Source organism: Rattus norvegicus, chromosome 16, assembly GCF_036323735.1.
Source record: "Rattus norvegicus strain BN/NHsdMcwi chromosome 16, GRCr8, whole genome shotgun sequence".
Lineage (NCBI taxonomy): Eukaryota > Metazoa > Chordata > Mammalia > Rodentia > Muridae > Rattus > Rattus norvegicus.
The window spans coordinates 63,532,773-63,548,528 of NC_086034.1; the positions used below are offsets into that span (position 1 = coordinate 63,532,773).

General features: G+C 46.5%; 1 protein-coding gene across 4 annotated transcripts; it reads right to left on the minus strand.

Annotated features, from left to right (window-relative positions):
• Positions 1–545: 545 nt before the first annotated feature.
• Ppp1r3b (protein phosphatase 1, regulatory subunit 3B) lies at positions 546–12,911 on the minus strand. Of its 4 annotated transcripts, none has more exons than NM_138912.2 (2): positions 12,701–12,903; positions 546–4,686 (listed from the first exon to the last, which is right to left on the minus strand). In NM_138912.2, exon 2 carries the CDS (start codon positions 4,659–4,661, stop codon positions 3,807–3,809), a length of 855 nt encoding a protein of 284 aa, NP_620267.2. In that variant the 5' UTR covers positions 4,662–4,686; positions 12,701–12,903; the 3' UTR covers positions 546–3,806. The 4 variants fall into 4 exon arrangements, 3 of the variants coding, with proteins under 3 accessions (NP_620267.2, XP_006253278.1, XP_006253277.1); XM_006253216.5 differs by having other exon boundaries at positions 1,262–4,686; positions 12,837–12,911; XM_006253215.4 differs by lacking the exon at positions 12,701–12,903 and adding an exon at positions 11,926–12,679 and having other exon boundaries at positions 1,262–4,686.
• Between the last annotated feature and the right edge of the window lie 2,845 nt (positions 12,912–15,756).

The following is a 15,756-nucleotide window of genomic DNA, read 5'->3' on the forward strand; positions in this document are numbered from 1 at the left end:
TACCTTTCCACAGCTGCCGAGGGCTGCAAGCACTTTACCCCTCCCCCTCCTCCTCCCCCTCAACCCCTTGATTTTCTTTCTTTTTTTTTTTTTTTGAACTCTCTGAAAATCTCATGTAGGGTACATATCTGCTATTCAACTGGGGAGTCTAGGCCACACCAGCAGATAGTTTATTTTCCTGGATACTGTGTCTATGAGGTTGAGTAGTTCAAAGCCAAGCGAGACCCATAGTTTCCCCAGGATTGTCCCAGGGAGGGAAGGAGGGTGGGAGGAAGCAGAGTCATGACTTTGGATGACTCGGATGTGTGGAGGATAACGGTCACCTCTGCTCCTCCCCTCTGGTTCTAGGTGAAGGCTGCATCATCCACTCTCACTGTCAGATAGCTTAAAGCACTGCCCCCTCCCCACCCTGAAAGCCTTTCAGCTTTTCACATCCACTGAACAAATACAATCTATACCTTAAAAAAAAAAAGACATGTCTGGAAATAACATTGACTTAAAATATGCTTCCCCTTCTTCTTCCAATGCTAAAAAATTGAAGAAAGTTTTTTTTTCTGTATTTATTACATTTTCACTTTTGAGATACAAAGAAACCATTCTCTTCCACCACACACACACACACACACACACACACACACACACACACACACATCCATTCTTGTGATTTTTTTAAAGTGCATCTCCCCTCTACCAATGTATACAAAAATAGTTCTTACAAACATGCAGAAGTTTCTGGACAAGGCACATTTAGGCATACAGTGACGTCAAGCCCGGTCAGTTGAATGTTCACATTAAAGCAGAAGTGTAACAGCATCACGTGTGCATTCTAGAAGTCCTTGGGCCCCAGGGGTCTCTGGGAACTAGCAGCGACACCGTGGAAACACACACAGCTTTGCTGATGGAGCTGTGGGTACCTCACAGCCCTCAGCCAGAGAAACCAGTCCTCTCTTGCCTGTTGTCCTCCTCGCTGCCACATCGTCTTTGAGTGACTCCGGAAGATCCCGTTACAGGTAAGATCCCAGGATTTCCAGAACATCTTATCTGCAGTTTCTGTGATTATGCCAGGAGACACAATTGAGTACAGACCTTACCAGAACAAGGAGCCACCAAGCTACCATCTCAGGGATAAAATAACTCCCACCATTGACTCAAGTTGCTTCAGTTTCTGAAGAACCATAGACTTCCATTGTCTTCCTAGGTTTCCTAAGAAGAATTCTTACAATACCCAAATGCTTCCTGAAAGAAACATGGAGAATGTGTCTTGTGGTCTAGCTTATTTATTGTACCCATTTTGTAAAGAAAGGCACCCTAGGGAATTTGGGGAAATAAATGTGGAACTGAGAATGGAGTTGCCTTCCCTTCCTGGATCACAGTGTGTGGGGATTGGAATCCATCCAGCACCATAACCAAGAATTGCACGAAGGCAGATCTCCAGGTCAAGCCTGCAGTGGAATCTTCAAGCAAGAGGGCCTGTCATCTTCTGAGGTGTGTAAATTTGTCTACAATGGTGAACTCTGAACGCAGCATACAGTTTCTCAATGCAGCTCCTGCGGCTATCTCAGAGTCATGGGACAGACTGGGTCAAAAGGAGAAGGGCTGTGTTGGAGGCAGAAAACAGAAGACAGACTCTTCAGTCTCTACGTGACAGCCTTGATAAGGAAGTCAAGCATACAGGCTGCTTCATCGGGAAGGGTCCTGACAAGCAGGCAAAGACATGCCCTTTGAGCTGAGCAGTGGGTGTGCACCCCAGGTGTGCTGGCTGGGGGTTCAACTAGCGCCCATAAGCAAGAAAGCTGGGGCAAATCTGGGCAAAAGGGGGTGATGGTATGTCTGTATTAGGAGAGATACATAACATGGAATTACCATATTTCATATTATGACAGGGAATGTCTGAAGGTCATCATTCTACACCACTCGATAGACTTCATTCTGTAGTTCCCCCAGGCCCTTTCATGATCTGTAGTCTGCAGTAACAGTGCCCCTGGCTGCCTTCCTTCTTACCACAAAATGCATGACCCAGAAGAGATCAGTTTTGCTTCCATCCAATTTAAATCTAGCTGCTCTGACCACCAAATCCGGAACATTTAAAGTATGCCCATAAAGGTATGCTTAGATAAAACACAAACTCCCCATCGCCCAATTTCAGCTTCACTTTACAAAGGTGATTTCCTCACAGATACCAGCATGCAACCCCAGATCGCTACCCCTCTGAGAGAGGCACAATATACAATTCACAGATTACAGACTAGTACCAGTTTTAGGAATAAGATATCATAGAAAATAACATTTTAAAAAAGTCAAAATGCTTTACACTTCAAAAGTGAAAAAGTTAAGATAAAAAATAAACCACACACGCTAGGATCAAAAACATTTGATGTCTGCCTGTTGCTAACTTATGAAGTCAGAGGGCAAAGGGCTACGCTCAGCGACCCCGCCTCTGAATCTGTGAGACTCCCTCTTGTCTCAGGGAAACATCACTTTAGTAAGAAAAGCAGACGTCTTTTACCAAACTTCCAAAACAAAACAACACCCCTAAATGTCTACAAATATGCATGTAAAAAGTTTCCAAACTCCCCTATAAAATTTTAATTTGCCCTAAAGAAAATCACAGGGTTTGGAGGTTTACCCAACAGTCAGAGTTCCAGGAGTCTTACACTAGCGAATGATAACTGCAATCCAATATGGTTAAGAAAAATTCATCTGATACCTCAGAGTTGACATTTAAAATAACATAGAAAAACTTGGTAAGGTTTTTCTCCCCTATCCTTTTATAATACACACCATAAATAAAAAAAAAAAAAACCTACTCAGTGTCCTTGGGGGTCCGTAAAGCATCCTGAATATGACTGTATACTGCAAACACATTTAAGCGTGCTCTGGAGGATTCCAGGATATGCTAGTCTTGCTATTGGAAAGTCTCAGACAAGGCACTGAAGTGGACACTCCAGGAGACGTGAGAGCTACGACTCTCTCAAACAAAAGCAGCTCACACAGCTTGTCACTGAGTCTTCTGAAAACTCGGGGTGAAACTGAGTGCTTCGAAAGCTCCCCCAAAGTCCAAGAGGAAAAGCTAAAAGTTCAGACTGTCCCACCTCGTCCCGGTGCTGTGCCATGTGACCCCACACGGGAACCAATGACTTTCCAGTAACTAATATGTTGCTCTCTGTTGGGATACAGAGGAGGGGTCAGGAAGAGAGGGGAGGGACTGCCTATCCCAGACACAAACTACTTATTTGCTTTGACTATCACATCCAGATCACTGGATAGGCTGTGTAAGGGGAGGAAATGTAGTGAAAGAGCTTGCACAGAAAACGGCTGTCCCCCATTCCTCTTCTGAGGCTGTAGGGTATCAGGCCAGTGTGTCACAGAACTGAGACGACTCCCTCCGAGTCCGTGTGGAATGAAGGAGACACTTGGAAAGCCATGGGCAGGGCAGGACCTCGAGGTCAACTGTAAGGCTGGAAAAGGCTGGAGCCTGGTTTCTGGGTGACTTTCGAAGACCAAGTGTGGAAGGGAGGCCAGCTTTCTGTCCTTGCCAGCTTGGCTCCTCTCCAGACCCTTCTGGCACCATCCTGTGCATTCCCTTGTGGCCAACCCGGATACCACAGAGGTTCAGCACGCCTCCTCTCCTCTGAGCAAGAAACCAGGCGTGATGGAAGCACACTGGACTTGCCGGTTTGAGAAAAAGGTGAACAGGATCCTGTCTTTTCAAAAACCACGCCTAATGGCAGATCAACTTCCCTCTGGCCTCGCGTTCTCACCTCCACCTTGATCAGAGACACAGACTGTCAACTGCAGTCAACTCACTAGTAATAGGGCCCCAGCTTTTCATACCCCAGATAACTAGGCCACTCTGGAAACAGGCCGAAGGAACACCGAGGGCTCCCGAACTGGTCAAAAGAGATTCCAAAATCCGGCCCATTGTACGGCTCAGTCATTCCCTGGGTGGATCTGAGTTCGGCCCTGGTGATCCTGTAGTTTTTGCCTTTGTTGCTGTCCCAGTACGACTGGCCGTTACACTCGTAGCACACGGCGAACTCCATTCTTTCATAAGACTGGATTTTCTCCGGTAGGCTGATATCAAAGGAGAATGTGTCCCTGTCTGAACCAGCGTAAGTGTCCTTCACATACTGACAAGGGAAGTCTGTGAAGCTTTTCCAGGTATCGAATGTCATCCTGATCTTCACAACCTTCTCGAATGCCAGGTTCTGGACCTTGACGGTGCCCGCGATGGCTTTCTCCTTCAGCACGCAGTTTTCGAGGCAGACATGGTTGGTCTGAAGCCGATTTCTAAAGTCTAAGTAATCTGCAGAAGGCTGCGGAAAATCCAAAACAAAGCTCTCACTCTCTGCTGTCGTCAGACTCACGATGTTGTCTAGGAGCTCAGTGATGTTAAACGGAATATCTAGTGGGTCATCGAATTCCGAGAACACTTTCACCATTGTTAGGGCCAGCCCCTGGTTGTCGGCGAAGGACACCCGCTTCTTCACCTTCTTCTCCTGCACTGTGGGGGCCACCATTCTGCCGGCTTCATCCTTGCTGCCCAGCTGAATACAAGGCCTCAGTGGCTTGTTCAGTTTGGGGGAGATCTTGAAGGTGAAGCGCTCTCTGCGCAGAGAAGGGGCCATACTGCTGTAGCTGTATTCTATGTCCACGGCCATCACGTTAGAGGGGCAGGCTAGAAGTCTGGGAAAGGGGAGGTGAGAGAAGACAGCGAAGAGGTCAGATGGATGCTTAAAGCCTCATTCTAGCACAGACCGACACACAATGTTGCCTTTCATCTGGGCTCACCGCTCCCATGTGGTCTCACAGGACACAGGTTTCTACAAAGATTGTGTGGAGGGGAGCATGAACTGGGGGCTGGGGGCGTGAATGGGAAGAGAAGCTAAGAGTAAAACCAACAAAGAAAAGACTATGGAGGGGTTGGGGATTTAGCTCAGTGGTAGAGCGCTTGCTTAGCAAGCGCAAGGCCCTGGGTTCGGTTCCCAGCTCCAAAAAAAAAAAAAAAAAAAAAAAAAAGAAAGAGAGAAAGAAAGAAGAGACTATGGAACTGGACAGTTTAAAGGCTAATTCATGGGCTTTTCTAACAGGCTGTCTTGGGGTCCTCCTGTATGCTAATAGACCACAGAGACGAATGAGAGGCATTAAAAATCATAGTTTCCTGTGAGGGGAAGGGGAATGCCTTTCATCGTAACACTAGGGAGGCAGACTCAGGTGGATTCTGAATTCTAGGCCAGCCTGGTCTACAGATTGAGTTTCAGGGCTACACAGATAAATCCTGGCTTGAAAAAGCAAAAGCAAAAAAACCAAAACAAAAGAATTATGGTTTCCTACTGTTTGCAGAATTACTTATTTGACTAAGAATTACTTATTTGACACCCCTTTTGTAGCATATGCTCCACAAACAATTGATCTGAGGATTGTTTCTGCTGTACACTGTAGACTTATTTATTTGACAAATAAACTTTATATTTCCGAGCTGGTGAGATGGCTCAGAGTAATCCCCGAGACCCACATAGTTGATGGAGGAATCCGGTTCCCACAGGTTGTCCTTCGACTCTTACACACACCGAATAGAGCACACACACCCATACTAAATAACTAAATGCAATAAAAAAAATGCTGTTTTGACATATGTACACATTGTGGGACGGCTGACACAGCTCACATGAATCTCCTCACATACTTGGGAGGCGTGGTGAGAACCCAAAATCAACCCTAAGCAATGTTCAGGAACACGCTGTTATGAACGATGGCTGCTGCGACGAAATGGGTCTCTCGAATGTATTCCTCCTCTAGAATTAGAGTTCTATCTTTGGGTGGATGTTTCCCCAGTCCCACTGTTCTGTTGCATACTCAGTGTGCTCACCCTTTTAGATTCTACATAGGTGCGTTCCCTTGTCTTTCTGTGACTGGCTTGTTGCACTTAGCACAGTGCCCACCAGGCTCCTCTCTGAGTTTCTTCAATGACACCGATGACACCGATTCATTTTTGTCTGTGACTGAACAGCACTCCACTGTCTATTCACACCGCATGGTCTTTGTGCATTCATCCATGAAGAGATACATAGCTAGATTTTCTATCTTGGCTATGAGCGCTACTTCATGAGTATGAGACAATAAATGTCACCTCAACATACTGATTCCCTATCCCTCCTGTGGTAGGATCACTGGGTCACATAGTCTGTTTTTTTTTTTTTTTTTTTTTTTTGTTTTTGTTTTTGTTTTTTTTCGGAGCTGGGGACCGAACCCAGGGCCTTGTGCTTGCTAGGCAAGCGCTCCACCACTGAGCTAAATCCCCAACACCCCCCCTTTTTTTAAGATTTATGTATTTATTGTGTGTTGTGTGAGTACACCATCACTGTCCTCAGACACACCAGAAGAGAGGACATCAGATCCCATTACAGATGGTTGTGAGCCATCCTGTGGTTGCTGGGAATTAAACTCAGAACCTCTGAAAGAGCAGTCAATGCTCTTAGCTGCTGAACTATCTCTCCAGCCCTAGTCATTTAATTTTTAACTTTCTGAGAAACACCGTGGTATTTTCTGTAGTGGCTGCATTATCTTTTTGAAAGATAACCATTCTAATAGGTATAAAGTGTGACCGCCTCGTGGCTTGAGTAATAAATACTGACTTAATCCAATACAAAAGCACCGAATTTATAAGGCAAATATTGACTTGGTGTTTTCCAGGCACCAGGCACTACGCTTTAAACACGGAAACTCATTGATGGGAGTGGACACAGACTTATTTTCATCAACCTCAAGGGAGGGTTTTACTGCTCTAGTATACTTTCCTTTAGAACAAGAATGAGCAGTTCATTTCTTTATACCATGATATACAGGTAGATATTTTGCCTTGTCATAAAAATTAAAAGCAGTCCAAAGGCAACGGAGGCAGAGAGACAGCATTAGGGAGGCAGAGACAGGTAGACCCCTGAGTTCAAGGCCAGCCAGGTCTACAGAGTGAGTTCCAGGATAGCCTCGGCTAAGGAGAAAATCTATTTTTTTTTTTTGTATAGTGAAACTCTTGTCTATAGTAAACTAGTTAAATTCAAAAATAAAGAAAATTTATATTAGAAGTCCTTGTTTTTACCTAGTGGATTAGGAAATGAACTATAAAAGACAAGTTTTTTTCTTATTATCAAAGTTTGTCATAATCTAAATGTTATCATTTTCACTCTGACAGCACACAACATAGCATTTGCCCTAAATAAATAATTAAAATGTAAAGAAATTAACAGAAAGAAAAATGAGAATGCCTACTAAGAACTAAGAATGCCTCATAAAATCAATTGCACCATATCCACACCATTTAATTTTATACCACTAATCTCATTATTTGTAAAAGTATTGAAATGGCATGGACATTCTTACTTATGCTTTGGACTTTGTATTTTTGGCTTTTGAGAGAGGTCTCTCTCACTGAATAACTCTGGTTAACATGGTCTAGATGTGTAGACCAAGCCAGCCCCAAATTCCGAGATCTGCCTGCCTCTGCCTCTGCCTCTGCCTCAGCCTCCTAGGTTAGAGGTGTGGATTAGAGGCATGGCCATGTGTCAAGCTAAAATTTTATCTTGTATTGTTAATGTGAAAAAGAGCAGACAAAACTGTACACAATACCAGCTATGAGAGAAAATAGTATGGATATAGAAAATTGAGTCGAGATACAGTACACTCTCACATTTTCGTTTCCCATAGCTTCAGCTCTTTGTAGTCAAATCACAGTTCAATAACACTAAGAAATTTAAATTGTGCACCTTTCATTCTAAGCTACATGAGGCCACCCCACCCTACAGAGAGTCCTATTCCTTTCCTCAGAAGCCAATCACCCCTTAGCCAACATATCTGTGATGGGTCCATGCGCCACCAGCCCACCAGGGACTTACAGGCATCTCGGGAATCAGACAGTTGCAGGATCACAAGGCTGCTGTTCAAGGAACCTTTATTTTACTTAATAATGGCCCAAATGCACAAGACCGGCTATGTAAATGAGGTGCTTGGGCATATGACACAGAGATGACCTCTGGGACTGTGGGGGATGCTGCAGAAAGTATAGGAAATTCAGAGTACTCCGGGCTTGCGGCGGCCTGGGAACCTTGTTAGGTATGACTGCATCGAGTGTGGATAGCAGGGACCATTCTATGGTTAAAATTGTCAAACTATGCCTACAACATATTTCCTTAAAGTGTTTCCTGCCTTGTGTCTCCTTGTGTCTTCTATAACAATGCTGCCTCTATGATCAGGAAGAAAAATGAACCTTAAGAAAACATTCAAAGCCACTCGGACACCTCACTAAAGCCGCCCACCTTCTTGCCGTTCTCCTTACTAAATTTATAGGATACTTAGCAATGGTTTCAGCTGAAGAAGCTGGTAATAAAACTTGGATTAAAATCTCAAATCTGGCCAGGTGGCTCATGCCTTTGATCCCAGCATTCCAGAGGCAGAGGCAGGAGGATCTTTGAGTTTAAGGGCAACCTGGTGTACAGAGAGTTCCAGGACAGCCTAAGCTACATGGAGAAAACCTGTCTCAGAAAAAAACCAACAGCATCAGCAACAACAACAACAAAAAAAACCCTCCAAACTGAGATTTCCAATCTTTTGGCTCGAGAGAAGGAATGATGCAGCTACAGGTAAAGGTGTGTGGTAACAGGGAGGGACCTTGCTCACAAGCTCACCATGGCTGCCTGAAAAGTGAAATCGTTTGCCAAGTGCTGGGGGGACTATGCATTTGACCCATAAATACTCTTTCAACTTCTTGTTTTAATTAACCAAATACATAACGGAAAAAAAAAGTGACAGGGCAGCAGTGGTGTGTGTCTTTGTTCTCTGTACTTGGGAGGCAGAAGCAAGTGGAACTCTAAGGTCAGGGCTAGCCTGGTCTACAGATCTAGTTCCAGGATAGCAGGGCTAAGGAGAAACTCTATTTTCATGGGTAAAACAATAAAAAACAAACAAACAAACAACAACAACAAACAATGAGAGAGAACAAAGCATATCAGGCTCCCTCTTTACTCTTTCTTTTTTAAAAGATTTATTTATTTATTATATATGAGTACACTGTAGCTGTCTTCAGACACACCAGAAGAGGGCATCAGATCCCATTACAGATGGTTGTGAGCCACGCTGTGGTTGCTGGGAATTGAACTCAGGACCTCTGAAGAGTAGTCAGTGCTCTTAACCACTGAGCCATCTCTCCAGCCCTCTTTTTTTCTAAGGGCTTCTTGTACCCGCAAAACCAATGTCTCACTACTTCCCTTCCAGGGAAGGAAGTAACTCAGTGAAAAGCTTCAGAGCAAAGGTGCTGGGTGTGGGCTCAGGGCCATGCACAAGGCTGTTCCTATACTCTGACAGAACCGATCCCTTAACAAAACAAACAAACAAACAAACAAACAAACAAAATCAATGGGTTTGACAATCTCAAGTTTTTCTAAAAGGACTCATTACTTAAGAAATTGAGTTTTAGTTATTCATGTCCACTGCAAAATTTTGTTAGAAATATTCCTCCAGTTTCCACTTTTACCTAGGCACTCCTTAACTGTTTAAATATGCATTAAAGCTGAACTCCAGTTACATAACAGCATGTGGTCCGCATTCCAGGCCTTCCCCACAGCCCACCCTAGAAAAGCTGGGAGGGAATGCCGGAGAGAAGTTCCCCCCTGCTAGGCCCTTACTTCCTCCTGGCTTGAGTCAGCACAAGGATTAGAGTCCCTCTGCGCCTCGTCCGAGCTCTCAGACCAGCCTCAGGCGTGCCTATCGAATGCTTGCTTGAAAGATTCTTTTTTTTTTGAAGCAGCTTGATAGAAAATGGTGGAAAATTCTCAAGTGGAAGCAGAAACCCAAGTGCACTAAAGACTCTGCTCCCTTACAACCCAGGCGGGCAAGCTCTTGTGCTCTAGGCCTTCAGGGTCAAGAGTGGAGCTGCGGCCACTGGGTACAACTGGAGCCCAGGATATAAGCCTGCTGTGGGGGCTCCCTTTATTACTAAACTGTAAGAGAAGCAGATTGAGGTTGGAGAGACATGTTTCTAATCAGAGCCTGAGCTCAGGAGACAATCCCACTAACATTTCCAAGAACTTTTTTTTTTTTTTTTTTTTTTTTTGGTAAGATTCTTCCATGAAAGGAAGAATAAATGTGAGGTTCTGAGAGCCCAGGAGTTACCATGGGGACTCCTGCCCTGTGAAATTACATAAGCAGGCCTGGCTTGGAAATCCTTCTTTTTTTTTTTTCCCTCTGAGTATCATCAAGACTACAGGTTAAGGACAGGTTAAGGCCACACCCTTGTGGCCACCGTCAAGGGTGTGATGTGATGATCGTCCTCCCAGAACATTCCAGCTTTTATTAACCCGATGCTCGTCCAAGAACTGGTGCACTAAAGGGCTTACTTCAGTTTAGCCTTCCTGACTTTCTGCTCAGGGTGTCTCAACAGACTGTGACAGTGATAACTAACGGTCACTCAGAAGTACTTCCAGAAACTGTGACAGTCGGCCAATAGTTAAAGTCCCCTAAAGGAAGGCACCTGGACAGGTGCTTGAGGAAACCCATTCACGCCCACACATGATTGAATTATGCTCAGCCCTTATACTGTCTCCAACACTGCCCCCGGCTTTTCCTTCTACGGAGGAAGCAGACAGAAGCAGAGAGCACGGATGCACTTTTGACCAGCAGAGCGACATACGATCCGGTCACTAGTTGCAGGACAGGATCCTGGGAGCCTAAGGAGCTGTTTCCCAAGGACAATCACACACTCCGCGTTCACGTGGGTGCCTCAGAAGTCAACTGCCTCTGAAGGGTGCCTGGGCCAGCTTTGGGACACTTGCAGAAATACCTTCTGTGTCCTAGTAAAATAATGTGGTCTCTCAAGATGCTGGCCAGTCTTAGAAGGCCAGTAATATTTCTTTTAAACTTGACAAGTCTGAACAGAAAATAACCCCACACAACCTCCAGGCAGTTGAGCGACTGAGTTTCTGACTGAGACCTTCTTTCTGTAACTCTTCCACTCGGATGCCAAAACCAGGTTAACAGCTCACTGCAATACTTCATTAGATAAAAATCCACGATCAATCCACGACACCACCATCCACTCCTTCCCCCTTCAGCAATTCTCTGTTCTCTCCCCCAAATGTTTAGCTGATACTTATACATGTACGAAGTTGACATTGGTTCCCTTTTGTACACAGACCCTAATTATTCCAGCCTTAATGCATACCTGCCCCTCAATCCTTGGAGATAAATGTTTTTGAATGGGGTTGTATAATGAGCAGTCGGGTAGCTTTGAATGACAGAGCCCGAACCAGTCAAAGGCAGCAGGAAGCACAGGCCTAAGAATGCCTCTGCTCGAAGCACAAGGCCCTGGGTTCGGTCCCCAGCTCCGAAAAAAAGAACCAAAAAAAAAAAAAAAAAAAAAAAGAATGCCTCTGCTCAGCTGAGCTTTAACAAATGAACTCTTATAAGTTTTCTTCTGAGGTCACTCGCAGCTCCGACCAACAGAGTTGCTAACAGGGCCACGATGCGTCTCTTCCCACTAACTTTCCCCTAAATGGCCCGACTTCAACTGTCTCCACTTTCTCCCTGGTTCCTGGACGTCTTTGCCAAATGGACCAATTCCTTCCCTGCCTAGAAGAAACCTTTCTTTCTCCTGGACCCGCAAGCTGAGAGAGGGCCACATTCCAACAACTCTACAAGTTCCCCACTCAAGACTTTTGTAGCTTTCTCGTCTCTGTTTCTCCGTGGGCCTGCCATCCACTGTTCTGAAACTACTGTCCGGTTCCCAGCCTCTTCTCTGGGTTCAAAACGGCAGCTGCGAACAAGTCCCTGGGGGCAGGTCAGCGAGTCCCGATCCCACCAGCCGTTCTCCGAGGGTGCTGTGCCTGCACCCGGTCCCCGGTCTCCCCACGAGTCTGCTTCGACAGGGTCTGCACCTACCTCTCCCGCGGCGCTGCAGCCGGGGTCGCTGCTCGCTGGCCTCATGGGAGAGCCTGAAGAGAAGTGACAGGGTTGACTGCTGCCACTGAACTACGTGAGCGTCGGGGTGTCCCGGAGGTAGGGCCTGGGCTTAGTTCCCGGAGACGAACAAGAGGGAGGAGCCCAAGTTATCACACCAGGGCGGGACCTGGCGTCCGGACAACCCAGACGGGAGCAGCGCCTCACGAGCACCCCCACGCGGGCTGCCCCGTTCCCGGGTGGAGCTCACCTCGATCCTATTGCCTGAGTGCAGCAAAGGGTGATCTGAACCAAACTAGGGAGTAGTAGGAACAAGTCCACACTACTAGATGGAGTCAGGGCTGGGACGCGGGGTTTCTTGCATCTATTTCGTAAAACGGGAAACTGAGGCCCTGGGGGGCTTGTGTTTGGACTCCAGATTCCGCAGCAAAAACCTGGAATTGTCCTCCAAAAGTGTCAAATCTCAGGTTGGGGATGTGCCATAACAGGACTTGCCACATCTTTTCTGTTCAGGACGTCCCCCCTGGCTACGTTTCGCGGGCTAACTCGGCGCAGGGATTTCGGGGCTCCCCTCTAGGCTCCATCCCAGCTCGAGTCCCTGAGATGTTTCTGCACGTTGAAGCGACAAACTACCTGAGCCCTGTGAGTCAGTGTAAGTGAGACAAGTGGTTAAGTGGCGGGGAACTCTCCAGCGTGCCCCTCACCCGCAGATTTCCTGGCCCTGTACCTTGAGCTAGAGGCTTGGGGAGGTACGTACCCGGTACAGCTCTTGACTATGGAGGGGAGACCCTTCAGCCCGCCCCACCATCTGAGCTGGATGACAGTGACAGCAACCACGACGGCAAAAGCGGGGCAGGCACTCGGCTTGGTCCTTGCAACAGCAGCCCTCTCACCTGCTCTCTGGCTTTCAGCACTCTGGATTCTGGCTCCAGCAGCCCGTGGCGCCCTTTAACTTTCCAGCCACCTCTCCCTACTAAGGGTGCTCTCCAAGACCCCCTTTTCCCTCCCCCACGTGAACGCGGGACTCAGCCAATGAGCAATCTGGACACGAGCCGCGGACCAATAGCCATACTTGGGGCGAGCAGCACTCCGCCACGTGATCTGCAGCGTGTGGCGAGTGACAGGGCTGGAATCCAGGATTTGGGACAGGGACAGCAGGTCACAGTTTCATCAGGAGCCGGGGTACCCACGCCAAGGGGTGGAGGCGATTTCCTACGGTGGAAGGTCCGGTTGTAGAGAGACTGACCCAGGATCATAGGCTGTGTGCAAAGTTCCCTATTGCTTATAACAAAGTTCTAACCAGATCATAGACTCCCGGGTGTAAAAGGCAGTGTTGTGTTGTCTTTCCACTGGCTCCTCCTTTGCCCTATGTAGGACAAAAAGCCCCAGGGTTTACAGATGGCTATGACCTTCCCAGAGTGCCTAGAGGCAAGTATTCTCCACTCCCTCCCCATTTTGATTTTATCTGCATCTTCAGCTGTAGTGTCCCAAGCATTCGCTGAATCCTGCTTTCTGGCCATTAATTACGCTAGCAAAATCTTTTCCTTGGAGATGTTATCTGGTGGAACATCACTCTCATGTTCACAGGACTGCAGTCGTGGCTGAGGATTAGTGGTGTATTTAGGAGACTGCCTGACTTGGATACAGTAGCCATCTGCTGTCCCCAGCCTCTGTGCCCCTGGGGTTCTGTACATGATAGTGACTTTAGGAACCAATGACTCCTCTTGGGAAATCTATGGATCTGAGCGGCCACTTGAGGTAGGCTCATAGTTTTCTACCTTTAATGAGTAGTGAATTTTTCGGGATGTTGCTAATTGATACAGGGTTGCCAACTTTAAAAAGTGTTAAGTCAACACATTAAAACAAATCTACCACCCACCCACCCTTACTGTTTTGAAACAGCATCTTGTTATGTAGCTCACAGAGATCTCCAACTTAACTCTGTAGTTCAGGCTAGCTGCAAATTTATGGCTTTCCAGGGATTATCAGTGTGCGCCACCACTTACTGACTTTTTGGTGAGGTTTGTTTGTTTGTTTGTTGAGACAAAGCTTTTCTAGGATATCCCTGGCTATCCTAGAATTCACTCTGTAGACCAGGCTGTACTTGAACTTAGTGAATTAAAAAAAAAAGAAAGAAAGAGATAAAGAAAAGAAAGAAAGAGAGGGGGAGGGAGGGAGGAAGGGGGAGAGAGAGGGAGAGAGGAAGGGGAGAGAGAGGGAGGGAGAAAGGGGAGAGAGAGGGAGAGAGGGAAAGAGGGAGAGGAAGGACATGGCTACCAGTCCGGTGAACAAGGTTGAGTGTGGATTCGAGGGAGAGCATAGCCGTAGGCAGAGACATCTGGGAGAGTTCAGAGCAAATGTGACCCTGAGCTAGGCTACGTGAGGAGAGGAGGGAGGGGAGAGGAGATACTGACCAAGAGACCAGGAGGATAAGGGGTAAACTAAAAGACTCAAGCAACAAAAATGTCTAGACGGCATATATAGGAAGGGCAGCTAGGGGAAGGACAACCCAGCCTCTGGGCTGAGAAATTTAGGGTAGGGATAGGGTATGAGGGGCTGAGGGATCTGGGAAGAGCCTGATGGCCAGGTCTGCTTTGATAGGTTACATAGACACCTTAATTAGCCACTTGTTCCGGCTTTACATCTGACAGAGATCTGCCTACCCCTGCCTGTTGAGTGCTGGAGCTAAAGGTGTGTCACCAGGCCCAGCTACCAACGACTTTTGAAAAGTATTCTTGCTTTGAGAACAACGGGACACAAGAAGGTCACTATTCATTAACTCATACTGGTGATATTTAGACTTATGGAAACTTTAGCATGTTTGGGGGGGGTGGGTTACTCTATGCGCGCGCGATATAGGAGCAGCTTTCAATATAAGTAGACAGGCAAGATTATAACACTAATGGGCTACAATAACCTGATACAAGCCCAAGGCTCTAATGGGAGCATCCCCAGCCCAAGTAATAAGGACCTTCCTTCTTTTCTGATGGGCAAATCTGATCAAGGACTGCCTGTGAATCTGCTATTGAAACTGAAGATCTCTTTGCATTAGCCATAAGTTGAAAGTAAATAAAACCAAGTGCTGGCTACAAATGAAGAGAGCACGTCACTGGAAGGAGGAAACATGGAGCCACGAAGTATTGCAAAATATATGCAGGCGAAGGGTGATCAGACCCTAGCTGGGAAGAAGTTGGAACAAGCAAATGTAATTTTATGGCGCAAGGGTTTGGAATCGTCATCTTCCTTACACACATCTAGGAAACCGTGAGCAGTAATTTCCCCTGTGGTTCAGATGACTATTTAAAATCGGGAGAGTGGGCTAAACTTAGTTGTGGGACACCACAGTCTTGGTAGGTAGGAGTGTGGCGTCTATGGGTTTGAAAAGGGCAGTCTTTTACTTCAATTAGAACAGAGCTAGCTGGGATGCATCTGGAGGACCTTGGAGCAGATGGCAGCCCAGAGCATGAGAACTGGCCCCATCCTTAGACAGGAACATACCCCTTCTTTCAATGTATGGCAATGAGAGGAAAGTGAACATGGAAATTTTCAACCCTTCAGTCAACACACACCAAGTTCCTGCTTATAATATCTGGCTTTGACTTGGTCTTAGTTTCTCTTATTAACAACTATCCCCTCCCAGAAAAATAAATGAAAAGACTTAGCAGTGGCCAAGCATAAACATGACTCTTCTTCCACAGTGTTCCCCCCAAGGCTGACAGAAGCAACCCTGTCTTCTGTGCCCTCGGCATCTGACTGCCTCAGTCCTTATTCACTTATTCAACAACATATTGAGTAGCTGCCATGCAGACAGGC

What these genes read in the sequence shown, in the direction of transcription:
- Ppp1r3b (NM_138912.2), bottom strand. Translation starts at nt 4,661, where the DNA reads ATGGCCGTGGACATAGAATACAGCTACAGCAGTATGGCCCCTTCTCTG.